This window comes from Ictidomys tridecemlineatus, chromosome 11, assembly GCF_052094955.1.
Source record: "Ictidomys tridecemlineatus isolate mIctTri1 chromosome 11, mIctTri1.hap1, whole genome shotgun sequence".
Lineage (NCBI taxonomy): Eukaryota > Metazoa > Chordata > Mammalia > Rodentia > Sciuridae > Ictidomys > Ictidomys tridecemlineatus.
The window spans coordinates 107,606,084-107,619,337 of NC_135487.1; the positions used below are offsets into that span (position 1 = coordinate 107,606,084).

Here is a 13,254-nt window from a genome sequence, read left to right on the forward strand (position 1 = left end):
GCCTGATTGCTCTGGCTAATGTTTTGAGGACTATATTGAATAGGAGAGGTGAGAGTGAACAGCCTTGTCTTGTTCCTGAATTTAGTGGAAATGCTTTTAGTTTTTATCCATTTAGTATGATGTTTGCTTTTGGTTTGTTATAAATGACCTTTATGATGTTGAGGTAACTTCCCTCGATTGATAACTTTTAGCATTTTTAACATAAATGGGTACTGAATTTTATCAAAGGCTTTTCCTGCATGATCCTATGATTTTTGTTTTTAGTTTTGTTTAAATAATGAATCACATTTATTGATCTGTGTATGTTGAACTGATCTTGCATCTTTTGAATGAAACCCACTTAATTGTGGTGTATTACCTTCCTGATTTACTTTTTATTTTTTTGGTACCAGTGTTTGAACCGAGGGGCACAACCACTAAGCAATACTCCCAGCCATTTCTTGTATTTTATTTAGAGATGGGGTCTCACTGAGTTACTTAGGGCCTCATTAATTTGTTGAGGCTGGCTTTGAACTTGTGATCCTCCTGCCTCAGCCTCCTGAGCCACTGGGATTATAGGTGCATGTTACTGTGTCCAACTCTTGATATATTTTTAAATGTGGTTTGCTAATATCTTATTTAGAATAGTTGCATCTATGTTCCTCAGGGATATTGGTCTATAATTTTCTTTCCTTGATGCATTTTTGTCTGGTTTTGGAATCAGGTTTATATTAGTTTCATAAAATGTTTTTTTTTTTTGGGGGGGGGGAGGTTTCTTTGTTTTTGGTACTAGGAATTGAACTCAGGGACCCTCAACCCTTGAGCCACATCTCCAGCCCTATTTTGTATTTTATTTAGAGAAAGGGTCTCTCTGAGTTGCTTAGTGCATTGCTGTTTTTTTTAAAGATGAGAGAGAGAAAGAGAGAGAGAGAGAGAGAGAGAGAGAGAGAGAGAGAGAGAGAATTTTTAATATTTATTTCTTAGTTATTGGCAGACACAACATCTTTTGTTTCTATGTGAGCCGCACGCATGCCAGGCGAGCGCGCTACTGCTTGAGCCACATCCCTAGCCCCTGCATTGCTGTTGTTGAGGCTGACTTTGAACTTGTGATCCTCCCGTCTCAGCCTTCTGAGCTGCTAGGATTACAGGTGTGCAGCACCACACCTGGCCCTCATAAAATGTATTTGGGAGTGTTTTTTTCATTCAGTTTCATAGAATAATTTGAGAAAGACTGGTGTTAGTTATTCTGTAATGGTCTAGTAGACCTCAGCTGAGAATCTATTAGGTTCAGGGCTTTTCTTTTTTGGAAGTCTTTTAATTGCTGTTTCAATTTTGTTACTTTTTATTGGTCTAATTAGTATTTCCATATCTTCCTGGTTCAATTTGGGTAGGTCATATATCTGTATCTAAAAATTTGTTCATGTCTTCATATTTTCATATTTACTGGAGCATGAATTTTCAAAATTTGGTCTGAAAATACTCTGGATTTCAGAGGGGTCTGTGGTAATAGCTCATTTTTCATCATTGATCTCGTTGATTTGCTTTTTTTCATTCTTTCTTTTATTAGTTTGGCTAAGGGTTTGTTTATTTTCTTTATCTTTTCAAAGAACAAATTCTTTATTACCTTGATCTGGTGTATTATTTTCTTATTCTCAATTTCATTGATTTTGGCTCTGATGTAATTAATCCCTGTCTTTTACTGTTTTGGGGTTACCTTGTTCTTCTTTTTCTAAAGCCTTGGTAGAAAAAAAGCTTATTTATTTGGGATTCCTTTAATTTTTTAAGGTGGGCATTCAGTGCTATAAATTTGCCCCTTAGAACTGCTTTCCTACTGTTCAAGAGATTTTGATGTGTTGTGTCTTTGTTCTCATTCATTTCTAAGAATTTCTTGATTTCTGTTCTCATTTTTCCTCTTTGATACATCGTTATTTATGAAAGTATAATTCAATCTCCATGAGTTTACGTGGTTTCTATTATTTTTCTTGCTCTTGATTTTTAATTTCATCTCATTATGATCTGATAGAATACATGGTATTCTATCAATGTTTTCATATTTGCTAAGATTTGCTTTGTGGCCTAGAATATGATCTATTTTGGAAAAAGTTTCATGCATAGCTGAGAAGAAGGAAAATTTAGCTATTTGGGGATAGAATATTCTTAAGCTGTTAGGTCCATTTGATTTATAGTTTTGTTTAGGTTTGAGATATCTGTGTTGATTTTTTGTTTTGATGACCTACTTGTGATAAGAGTGTATTGAAATCCCCCAGAATTATTATGTTGGGGGTCTATGTGGAATTTAATGTCATGGAATATTTTTTTTTGTGTGTAATTGGGTGCATTGAACTTTGGGGCATAAATGTTTACTATAGTTATATCTTCTTGTTGGATTGTTCCCTTTACTTGAATGTAATGTTCTTCTTTGTCTTTTCTGATTAATTCTTTCTTGGAATGTACTTTGTCAGATATGAGAAAAGCTACTCCTGCTTGTTTTCCTGGACCATATGTTTGGAATACTTCTTGTCACTTTTTTACCTTTAGCCTGTGGGTATCTTTGCCTATAAGATACATCTCATGTAAACAGCATATAGTTGGGTTTTGTTTTTTGATATATTTTGCTGATCTGTATCTTTTAATTGGGAAAGTGAGATCATTAACATTTAGTGTTAGTATGGATATGTGTTCATGGTTTCCTGCCATTTTTTTTTGCTATATTTTAATCCTGCCTTGTTTTTCATTTAGTGGATCATCCTTTTATTGAACTTCCACTGTGTTTGGGTTTTTGAATTTTTTTTTTTTTTTGTACTGGGGATTTGACTCAGGGGTACTTGGCCAATGAGCCACATCCCTATTTTTAATTTTATTTAGAGACAGGATCTTACTGAGTTGCTTAGGGCCTTGCTTTTGCTGAGGTTGGATTTGAACTCATGATCCTTTTGCCTCAGACTCTGGAGTCACTGGGATTGCAGGTGTGCACCACCACACCAGGCATGGAAAATTTTTTGTTGTTGTTTTTCCTATGTGCGAAATTTGAGTATTCAGTGTAGTGCTGGTTTGGTGATCATGAATTCTTTTAGTTTATTCTTGTCATGGAATGTTTTTATTCCCCCTCTAATTTGAAACTAAGTTTTGCTGATTATACCTTGGCTGACAGTTAGTTTCTTTTAGGGTTTGGGATATCTCATTCCGGGGCCTCCTTGATTTTAGAGTCTAAGTAGAGAAATCAGAAGTGAGCCATATTGGTTTGCCTTTAAATGTGACCTGTTATTTCTCTCTTTCAGTTTTAAATATTCTTTCCTTATTTTCTATGTAAGGCATTTTGCTTATGATATGTATCAGTAAGCTTCTCATTTGGCTATCGGGGGACCTTTAAGTGTCCCATATGTGGATGTCTAAATTATTTCTGATGAAAGTCTCATTGAAAATGTTCTTTATTCCTTTGGTGTGTATCTCCATTAGAGTTCTCTTCTATCCCAGTGATTCTCAGGTTTGATCTTTTAAGCTGTCCCAGAGTTCTTATATATTCTGATCATGTTCTATATTTTTTCCCCTTACTGCCTTCTGTGTATTCAAGATCATATAGCCAGTCTTCAATGCTTGAAATTCTGACTTCAAGGCCTGAGGTTCTATTTTCTATGCCATCTAGTCTGTTACTGATATCTTCAAGTGAGTTTATAATTAGATCAATCTTGTATTTATTTTATAGGAGTTCTGCTTGGCTTCTTTTCATTATTTCTATTTTTATTAAAATGGAATTTATCTCGTATGTTTGCTCTCTTAATTCCTTCCTTAATTCTTGTTTTAGTTCATTGAACATGAGATAATCAGCTTTTAAAAAAATATTTACTTTTTAGTTGTAGTTGGACACAATATCTTTATTTTATTTATGTGGTGCTGAGGATTAAACCCAGGGCCTCACACGTGCTAGGCAGGCACTCTACCACTGAGCCACAACCCAGCCCTGATAATCAGTTTTTTCTGTTATTTATTTATTTTTGTACCAAGGATTGAACCCAGAGACACTTGGCCACTGTTCTGCATCCCCAGCCCTATTTTGTATTATATTTGGAGACACGGTCTCACTGAGTTGCTTATTGCCTTGCCATTGCTGAGGCTGGCTTTAAACCTGTGATCCTCCTGTCTCAGGCTCCTGAGCTGCTGGGATTACAGGTGGGCCCCAAGCACCTGGCTGTTTTTTACAATCTTTTTCTGGGTTTTCATCTACTTCACTATCAGTAGGTCCCTTTGTTGTGGGATTGTGGATTTTGGAGGAATTTTGTTTGCCTATTTTCACAGGTCTTGCTCTTTTGCTCAGTTGATGCATTGATTGCTCCTTTCTTAGGGCACATTCTTCAGTTGCTAAAGTGTCCTAGAGTGATCTGGATTGAGATCCCCTCATATATGTGGTATCCACAGGCTTTCTGTTATTTCACTGTTTCCTCTATGTTAATGGATGTCCATAGATGGGATATGGGAGCCCACATCTAGCTGTTTCTACTTGGGGCCTGGTCTTTCATTTGGGTTTTTGTCTTTTCTATTATTTGAGGTGAAGTATAGCTGAAGATTGAGTGTCAATAATTCAAGTGGAGCAAGGTGTGCTGTCTTTTGGTTGAATTTAGTTCAGCAGCAGAATTTCTACCCTGTGAACTTGTAGTATCCCTGTAGGTTTCCAGTACCTCACCAATTAGGGGGAAGCAAATAATAGCAATAATCAATGCAAACAATATACAGCATTAACTAAATACTTGGTTCCTACTATGACATCTATAAATTAATTGCCACAAAAACCAAGAAATGGTAGGATCCCAGCAATTGCCATCAGAAAAAACAATAAGTAATCCTGTATTATATCTGGTATTAAATCAAACTACAGGTCAACTATAACATTCACAGCAGTAAGAATTGCAATAGCATTAGTGGTGGGGGCAGGCATTGTACAAACCAACTAGTGCTAAAAGATGTTAAGAATGCAGTTAATTAAGACGAAAGAAAATGTGATAAGAAGGCTGAAAAAAGAGTTTATAATAATTTCAAAATGTGAATAGAGAGAATGCAGAACAGATGTAGGATGTGATAGTATAAGGAAGGAGTAGAAAAAATAGAAGTGAAAAATTAAAGAAAGAGTGGAAGAGGGAACAATAGAGTTTGTTGGCAGAAGAAAAGATGTATTCCCAGGGTGGGACTGCTGCAGAGTTCTATGAGTGGAGTTCTAGAAGGTGGAGTTTAGGTCTAATTAGACCTCACAAGTTTTATTGGGTGGCATCTGCTCTGGAGAGATTAGATCAACATACCCCTAAAGCCTGCTAGTTGCCAGTTTCTGCTGAGAGTCTGGATCTCAGGAGTCTCCATAGGATTCTGTTAATGGATCCAGGAGCCAATCCTTCACCTACTCTGCTGCTCACAAATACAGCCTTTCCAGTCTTCGCAGGCTTAGCCCCTGAGTGTTTTCACACTTATAACTCAGCTATTCTCATGAGCTGCCAGAGTTTTGACCCTTTCACTTTTCTTACTTCAATCCCCTTGAGTATGATCTTCTCTAGGTCATAAGGCAGGCACTTGCCAGGACTGTGAACCCATCTTTGCTTAAATCTCCTGTTTCCTCAGCAGCAGCTACAACATGGCCACCTCAAGATAGCTACTGCCTCAGCTCTCCATGGTCAGTTGGGAAACATGAGGTGCTTTTCAGGCACCAGTGTACAGTGCTAAGGGAAGGCTGTTTTTCTGCTCTTCGGATTTTCTATACTAAATCTGTCCATTGTGCTTCTCTGAGTTCTCCTTCCTGTGTTGAACCAGCACTGGTACTGCTGCTGCTCAAACCAGCTTTGTAAGCAAAAATAACTAAAAATGGGAGCAGACCTCACAGATCAGCAAGCTGCCTTTTTAAGCACATGGCATATTTTCAGGGGAAAAAATGGTGACTGGTTACAAGAGGAAGTCTGTGTTTCATAGGTTTTAATGAGAGTTAATCATAGCAGAATGTTTAGTGTGACTTAATCATTAGAGACTTGGGATGTGCTGGCTGGGCAGTCAGGAAACTAGTTGTGCAGGTTAAAATCTAACTCAGGAAAATAGCTGTAAAAGCTTGAAACTCATCTCAGGGAAACAGTTGTAAAAGCTTGAAACTCCTTGTTACTGGGATAAATATCTTTGAGAAAGGATGAAAGCCCATAGCTCAGGGTCTAATGTTTGCCTTCCTCTCCTCCCCTCCCTGATCACACTGTCCTCCTTTTCTCCCTGGTGGCTGTCATTTCTCTTTTCTTGGGGGATGTTATTTTCTATAGCCTTCAAGCTTGACTCCAATGTAATTTTTTTTCTTTCTTAATGGACCCGAATTTCTGAGTCTCTAAAACACTGACTGTCCAATACTGAGTTTTAATAAAATCCCTCTTTGATCCACCTTGCAGAGAAGCAGTATTTCTGCTCCTTGAATCAAAGGTCACAGAGCAACATGTATGCAGCCTTCCTCTAGTCTACCATCTTGAATCCAACCTAAAGAAAGTCATCCTTGCTGGGGGCAGTAGTGAACACCTGTAGTTTCAGTGACTCAGGGGACAGTCTAATCACTAATTCAAGATCAAGTTCAGCAACTGAGACTCTCAGCAATGTATGGAGAACCTGTCTCAAAATAAAAACAGATAGGGCTGGGGACTTAATTTAGTGGTAAGACATTAGATTGAATACTCAACACCAAAAAAAAAAAAGCCACTGTGTTTAGCATATGGCATCATGGAAAACACATTTAGAGGGCCTTCTATACAATCTCTCTCTATATATATGAGCTACCATTTGTTCAGAATGTTTCTCATTTAACTGCCATTCTGGATTCTGAAAGAGATTTAATTTACTATCTATATAAAGAGAAAAAAGTCAGGCTTTATATTTTTCCCTTTTACTAGGTACTATGAGACTATCAAATCATGCAGCTCATACATTGAATGGTCACAATCAGAGTGGTGATAGAAGTGTTATTTATTCTATGGACAAATTTTGGAATGAAGACTGTCCTTCGGCTACTTTAACTGGTAATATTACACATAATACAAACTATTATATAAGATAGAAAAAATTGTTAGACATAATGTTTCATTTTCTTACACTATGTTGAGAAAATAATAATATTTGATTCTGCACTATGTTCAAATGAAAATGTTTTTATATTAATCTTCATAGGTATTACTGAAGAATTTATTACCTCACTGTTTTACTTCTACAGAAGAATCAGCGGACTTTATATAACTAATACTGAATATGCTTTACTTGCAGCAATGGCTGTGCTTTTTTCAGGTAAAAACCATACAGCAAGCAGTAAAAACCTGGATTAAATTTGGGCAATGAAATCATAAAGTTGGTAGTTATTAAATTATCATTTGCATCCAAATGCAATTTTGTTTTACCATAATTTTCTTATTATGGGAGCATTCCTTTAAGCTTATGAACATGTTATAATTTCTTGCATCTTAAAAAAATGCCTTCTGGACCTCACATTCCCATTCATTTTTTCTTCCATTCTTCTGTTCCACTTTATAGAAAAAATATTTTTAATAGGGTTGTCTATGCTGCTGCTTCTATTTGTCTCCTCTTACTCATGAGTTCTCTATGGTCAAATTTAGGTCTGTTCTCTCCACTCCCTAGTAACTGGGATTACAGGTGTGAACCACCATCCCCAGCTGGTATTGCTATCTTTAAGCTGCATAAACCAAAATTGTTTCTTTCTTTTTCTTAGATCCATATCAAATACAAAACAAATCATTTTGGCTAAATCCTCAAAATATATCTAAAACTTAATGATTTCTTACTATCTCTATCTAACACCCTAATCAAAACTACTTTCCTCACTGACTTTCGTAATTCTGTGCTTGCTTCTCTAGAATCTATTCTTTATGTAGAAGCCAGGGGAATTGTTTGAAAATATAAGTCAGATCATTCCTCTGTTGTGTCCTTCAATTACTTCCATTTTACACAGATTAAAGCCACAGTTCTTTCTATTATTGTTTATTGTTATCTCTGCTTTACTCCATCATCCTAGCACATTTCTTTTTTTCCCCCAGGATGAGTGTAAGAGTAGTATTTATTTAAGTGTGTATATAAACATAACTCTTTCAAGGTGAGAGGGGACACAACAGAGTTGCCTAGCACATTGCTTTTGACACAGATGTTCCATGGAAATTTCAAGAATTTTCTTGCCACAGGTTCTACTATGCTTGATAAGTCTTTTGCCTGGAAATGTTTTCCTCCAGATAGACATATGACTCCCTCCTTCACCATTTGGAATCTCTGCTAAGTGTCATTTTATCTTTGATCAGTCTTTTAAAAATAGCTACTTTCCCTTCCTGGTGTGGTAGTGCACATCTGTAATTCTAATAGCTCAGGAGGCTGAGGCAGGAGGATAGCAAGTTCAAAGTCAGCTTTAGCAACTTAGCAAGGCCCTAAGCAACTTAGCAAGCCCCTGTCTCAAAATAAAAAATAAAAAGCGCTGGGGATGTGGTTTAGTAGTTAAGCACCCTGGGTTCAATTCCTTAGTACCAAAAATAAATAAACAAACAAAAAAATAAATTGTTATCTCTTTTCCTGTTTATTTCTCTTACATTACATCTGTTATGTTGTATTTTTACTTTTAAAAATATGTATATGCCTCTTTCCTCCCCTACTTCTCCTGAACCCAGAATATAAGCTCAATGAGGGGGAGAAATTTTGCCTATTATGTTCATTGTTGTATCTCTGGCACAATGACTAGATGAATAAATGCTGTCCAAGTACTATGAAATTCTTGGTTGGCACTTATATTTTATAGGCAAGTTCTTAAGAAGCTCTGCTTTTTATTTACTGTTGGTCTTGGGAAATTAATAATTTAAGACTTCAAGTAAGCCCTTGCTTGCTCTTATATTCTTATGTGACTTCATGAAAATCACTTAATGCTCTAAGTTTCAAGATTATCTGAGAAATGATGATAAAAATAGAACTTACAACCCCCCCCCCAAATATATTTTTTGTAGGTACTAGGGATTAAACCCAGGGTCTCAGGAATGCTAGGTAAGCATTCTACTACTGCGCCTCATCCCTCAGACCTTTAAAAAATTTTACTTTGAGACAGACTGGCCTTGAATTTGTTATCCTCCTGTTTTAGCCTCCTGAGTAGTTGGGATTACATGCCTGTGCCACCAAGCCAGCCCTAATGGAGTATTGTAAAGATTAAATAAAATAATGCACAGAGGCAAGTTACTTACCTTTTAAAAATATTTTTTTAGTTATAGGTGGACATAATATCTTTATTTTTTTATGTGGGGCTAAGGATCAAACCCAGTGCCTCACACATTGCTGAGTGAGTGCTCTACCTCTAAGTCACAACCCCAGCCCAGAAAGTTACTTATCTTAATGCTTGGCATATGTTAAAGGTTCAGCAAACGTTTGTTATTTAAAAACTGCATTGTCTTAAAATGAATTAATTATCTTCTACCACTTTCCAATATACATTAACATGAATATAATAATGTTTTTCAGATCGTCCATGTCTTGAAAATAAGCAACAAGTGGAGAATTTACAAGAACCAATTTTACAAATTTTGTATAAATATTCAAAAATTCACCATGCAGAAAACCCACAGCATTTTGCTCATCTCATAGGGAGGCTAACTGAACTGAGAACTCTGAATCACAACTACTCAGAAATACTTAGCACTTGGAAAACAAAGCACCCCAAATTTATTAATTTATTTTCTGAGAAATGGAATGTGTACTCACATTGCTGAAATTTTACAATGTTGTGGTTTGTCTTGATTTTTCTGTACCTAAATTGGATGACTAATTTGAAAAACATTAACATGACAACTATATTACCAATATATCACCATAAAATGGATATCATCAATACTCATCAAGTTTAGTGAAATCCTTCTATCACTAAATGGACACCTTGGATTCTTTTCAAGATTGGACTCAAAACAAGCAACTCTTATTGTTTCTGCATGGTTTCTCCAAAATAAAATTACTATAAGAGTTATCATCTGAAGAAACTCTACTTTTTCATTTAGTTGAAAATACATAATTTATAGACATAAAAAGGTTATCTAGTGAAAAAGATTGTAATTAAAACAAGTCAATTTCTATCTCATTAATTAATGCCAGATTGATGGAATAAGGAACTAACATTTTAAATGTCTTTGTAAAAAGAGGTCTTTAATAAAGTAAATTGGAAAATTTGTGATGAAAGATACTTAAAAAATCAAAAGAACAGCTCTTTAAAATGTTTTAATTGGGAAATTTAGCATGATTTACTTCTCATTCTGGGAGATAACATTTTAACATTTTTGCTAACATCTTTTGTAGAAACAGTGACTTTTCACAAATATTTTAGTCTTTACAGGTATAGGATGGTAATATGTTAAAAATAAAGTTCACATAAAATACATGAACCAAGAAACTGTGTTGGCATAATTGTTTCCAAAGATTGTAAAAGTGAGTGACACCTGTGACTTAAATAATGATATGACCAGAGGTAGTATTTTGGTTTTCAATAAAGAAAACTAGACCACAGTTAAAATTTTCACTATGTAAAACTTTTTAAAACATTGGAATATTGAATTTATAGTCTTGACTTAAAAGTGTTAATTATATGTATCAATTATTGTCCCTAGGGGTACTTTGTGTATATTATTGGCATCATTTCTTGGAAGGAGTGTCTTATCAAAAGGACATCTAGATGCAGTTTTTAAAAAATGTCAAATGAGGGAGGCAAACCGGATCATCATTTCCAATTGGAAAATTTTATACTTTTATTAGAAACTGTTGTCTAGTAAATTTATACAAAAAGGTTTTTTTTTTGTATAAATATTGCTAGGGCTGGGGTTGTGGCTCCGAGGTAGAGCGCTTGCTTAGCATGTGTCACTGGGTTCAATCCTCAGCAACCACATAAAAAAAGTAAACAAAATAAAGTTTTAAAAAGTAAAAAAAAAAAAATTGCTAAAGTTCTTTGGAGAAGCATCAGATGATATCTGGAGAAAGTTCTAACAAAGCCAGTATCTTCAAAATGTAATGCATTATCTTATTGCTCAAACCTAGGTACCATGCTAATGAAATCTCTCTTAGCTAAGCCTGCAACCAGGCACTCATGTTTGACTTGTCTCTCTTCTATTAAGACACCATTCGTTTTACTTCCTAAATACCTTTTTCAGATGATACCTCCTCATGTCCACTGCCCTCGTCAGACCCCAGGTCCTCTTGTCACCCAGGCTATTGAAACTGTCTTCCCAAACTCCTAAACCGTTCTTCACAATGCAGATTTTCTTCTGAACCGGATCATACCACCCTTTCCATTCAAAATTCTTCAAAAATTGGGGCTGGGGTTGTGGCTCAGCGGTAGAGCTTTTGAGACCGGGGTTCGATCCTCAGCACCACATAAAAATAAACAAAGAGACTGTGCTCCTGTATAACTAAAAAAAAAAAAAAAAAAAAAAATCTTGAAAATCCCCATCCATGACGTCTAAACCCCAGCGCCTTTGCCCACCGACTCTTAGCCTTCTCTTAGGATTCCCCTCTGGCTCATCTAACCAACTATTCACTCTTTTATTCTCGACTGACGCAATAACAAAACCAGACTCCGGAGCCACCTTCATGACTCTACATAAATCCCACCTTTAAATGCGCGCACAGCCTTCTCTCTCTCTCTCTCTCTCTCTCTCTCTCTCTCTCTCTCTCTATATATATATATATATATATATATTTGAACCCCTTCTACTTTTCTAAGGTTGTGAGCGCTTAGGGGGCAGGCAGGGCCGCGTCCCTCCCAGCTCGTCTATCCTCGCGCCTGACAGTCTTTCTCAGGCGTCTTTGACAATGGCAGAAGTTTCCAGAACGTCCACTCTTCGAAGGAACAGAATCCCGGAATGAATCATTCCTCGTGAAAAGGGAGATCTCGCGAGACAAAGCTCTGCGACCCGGAAGTCTACTCCGAGGGGGACCGTTATTTAGCCGTTAAACTGCCAGTCGCCGGCCCCGCTCGGTCGGGTGTGGCCGCCCAGGTGGGGCCATTTCCCGCCTTTTCCGAGGTTCGGAGGCGGAAGCTCTTGGTTCTTTCTGCTGCCCTCATAGACGGCAGTTCACGCGGCACCCAGCCCGTGGCCACCCGCTTGTTCTTCAAAGGTGAGGGCAGGTGTGCCGAGTTCCTTTCCCGAGGATGGAACCCGGGGCGAGGGCGACCTGATAATAGGGCGGTTCCCGACTCCGTCAGCCGCCCTGGCCTTGGTGGTGGAGGGCGGGCGGTGCATTTTAGTTGGGGCGCTGAGGAGGGCGCGGACGGGCACCGCCATGCGGGGCTCGGCTTGGTAGCTGGTGTGGGTGGCCGGCGTGGCGGCTGGCGGCGGGGGGCTGGCGGGACCCTCGGGAAGGTCGCGCACGCGGGCCGTGCCTCCAGCCCCGGGAGCGAGCCGCGCCCTTTGCAGACCCTGCCGTGCCCTGACCCGGGCACCTCGGACGCCTGCCTTCCACCTCCCGGGCAGGAGGTCCTCGGGGCTGGAGGACGGAATGGAAAAGCCGAAGCCCTTCAAGCTGTTCGTGCCGCCGCGGCTGAGCAGCAGCCAGGTGTCGGCAGTGAAGCCCCAGACCCTGGGAGGGGACGCCAATTTCTTCAAGGTGAGTTTTCAAGCGAGTGGCCATCCTGTACTTCTGGCGGAAGAGGCAGAGTGGACTTTGGAGTGGCAGTATTTTGTGATTTTTTTTTTTAACCCCCTTTTCGGTAAGTGTGGTCGGATTTAACCCAAGGACTTTCAGGAGCTTTGCACGGGATGAAGGGCGGGGTCCCCGGGCGCAGTAGAGAACGCATCGCTGCTGCTCTAGAACTCGGCTGCGTAGCCTCCGCGGGCAATCTGACCTCCTGCCTTAAACGATTGTAGGCAACTCATAAGGCCCCTGCAGCAAAATATAAGTAGGGGAAAATTAGAAAATCCTACAAGGGAAAATAGAAATGTTTGAACAAATGCCTCCATAGGGATGACAATTTGTGTTGTGGCTGAGCCTCAGGTTTTGCTCTGAGCTTCCTGGTGGGTAGGGTAAAGATGGAAATTCGCTTATATAGTAAAGGTCTCACGAAAAGGAGAAATTATACCAAATTTCTCACGTAAAGCAGCTTTTTCTACTATTGAATTATTAAAAAAAATTCGCATGTACTTTTCATTGGAGGTGGAATGATGCAGTTACTATTTTAATTTTATATGCTGTAGTTTAAAATTTCTTATGGCTGCTGTAACCAAAGAGTATATCATTTACATGTTATTCAGTTGAAGACAA

The 13,254-nt window shown here is 38.2% G+C and overlaps 2 protein-coding genes across 5 annotated transcripts in view; both read left to right on the forward strand.

The window, feature by feature from the left end:
* The window catches only part of LOC101962886 (bile acid receptor), a 39,247-nt gene extending 28,708 nt beyond the window's left edge, over nt 1–10,539 (forward strand). The window contains exons 9-11 of the mRNA XM_005334944.2: nt 6,873–6,998; nt 7,147–7,260; nt 9,475–10,539. Of these exons, the coding sequence (XP_005335001.2) occupies nt 6,873–6,998; nt 7,147–7,260; nt 9,475–9,722 (488 nt within the window). The 3' untranslated portion in view covers nt 9,723–10,539. The remainder of the gene's footprint in view (nt 1–6,872; nt 6,999–7,146; nt 7,261–9,474) is intronic.
* Nucleotides 10,540–11,989: 1,450 nt separating this feature from the next.
* Sycp1 (synaptonemal complex protein 1) overlaps nt 11,990–13,254 on the forward strand; it is a 127,323-nt gene continuing 126,058 nt past the window's right edge. For 3 of the 4 annotated variants that reach the window (XM_078027064.1, XM_040287346.2, XM_013362682.4), the window contains exons 1-2: nt 11,990–12,111; nt 12,468–12,600. In XM_078027064.1, coding sequence (XP_077883190.1) covers nt 12,493–12,600 — 108 coding nt within the window. In that variant the 5' untranslated portion in view covers nt 11,990–12,111; nt 12,468–12,492. Of the gene's footprint in view, nt 12,112–12,410; nt 12,601–13,254 lie in introns of all 4 variants that reach the window. The other variant, XM_040287345.2, reaches the window with a different exon arrangement.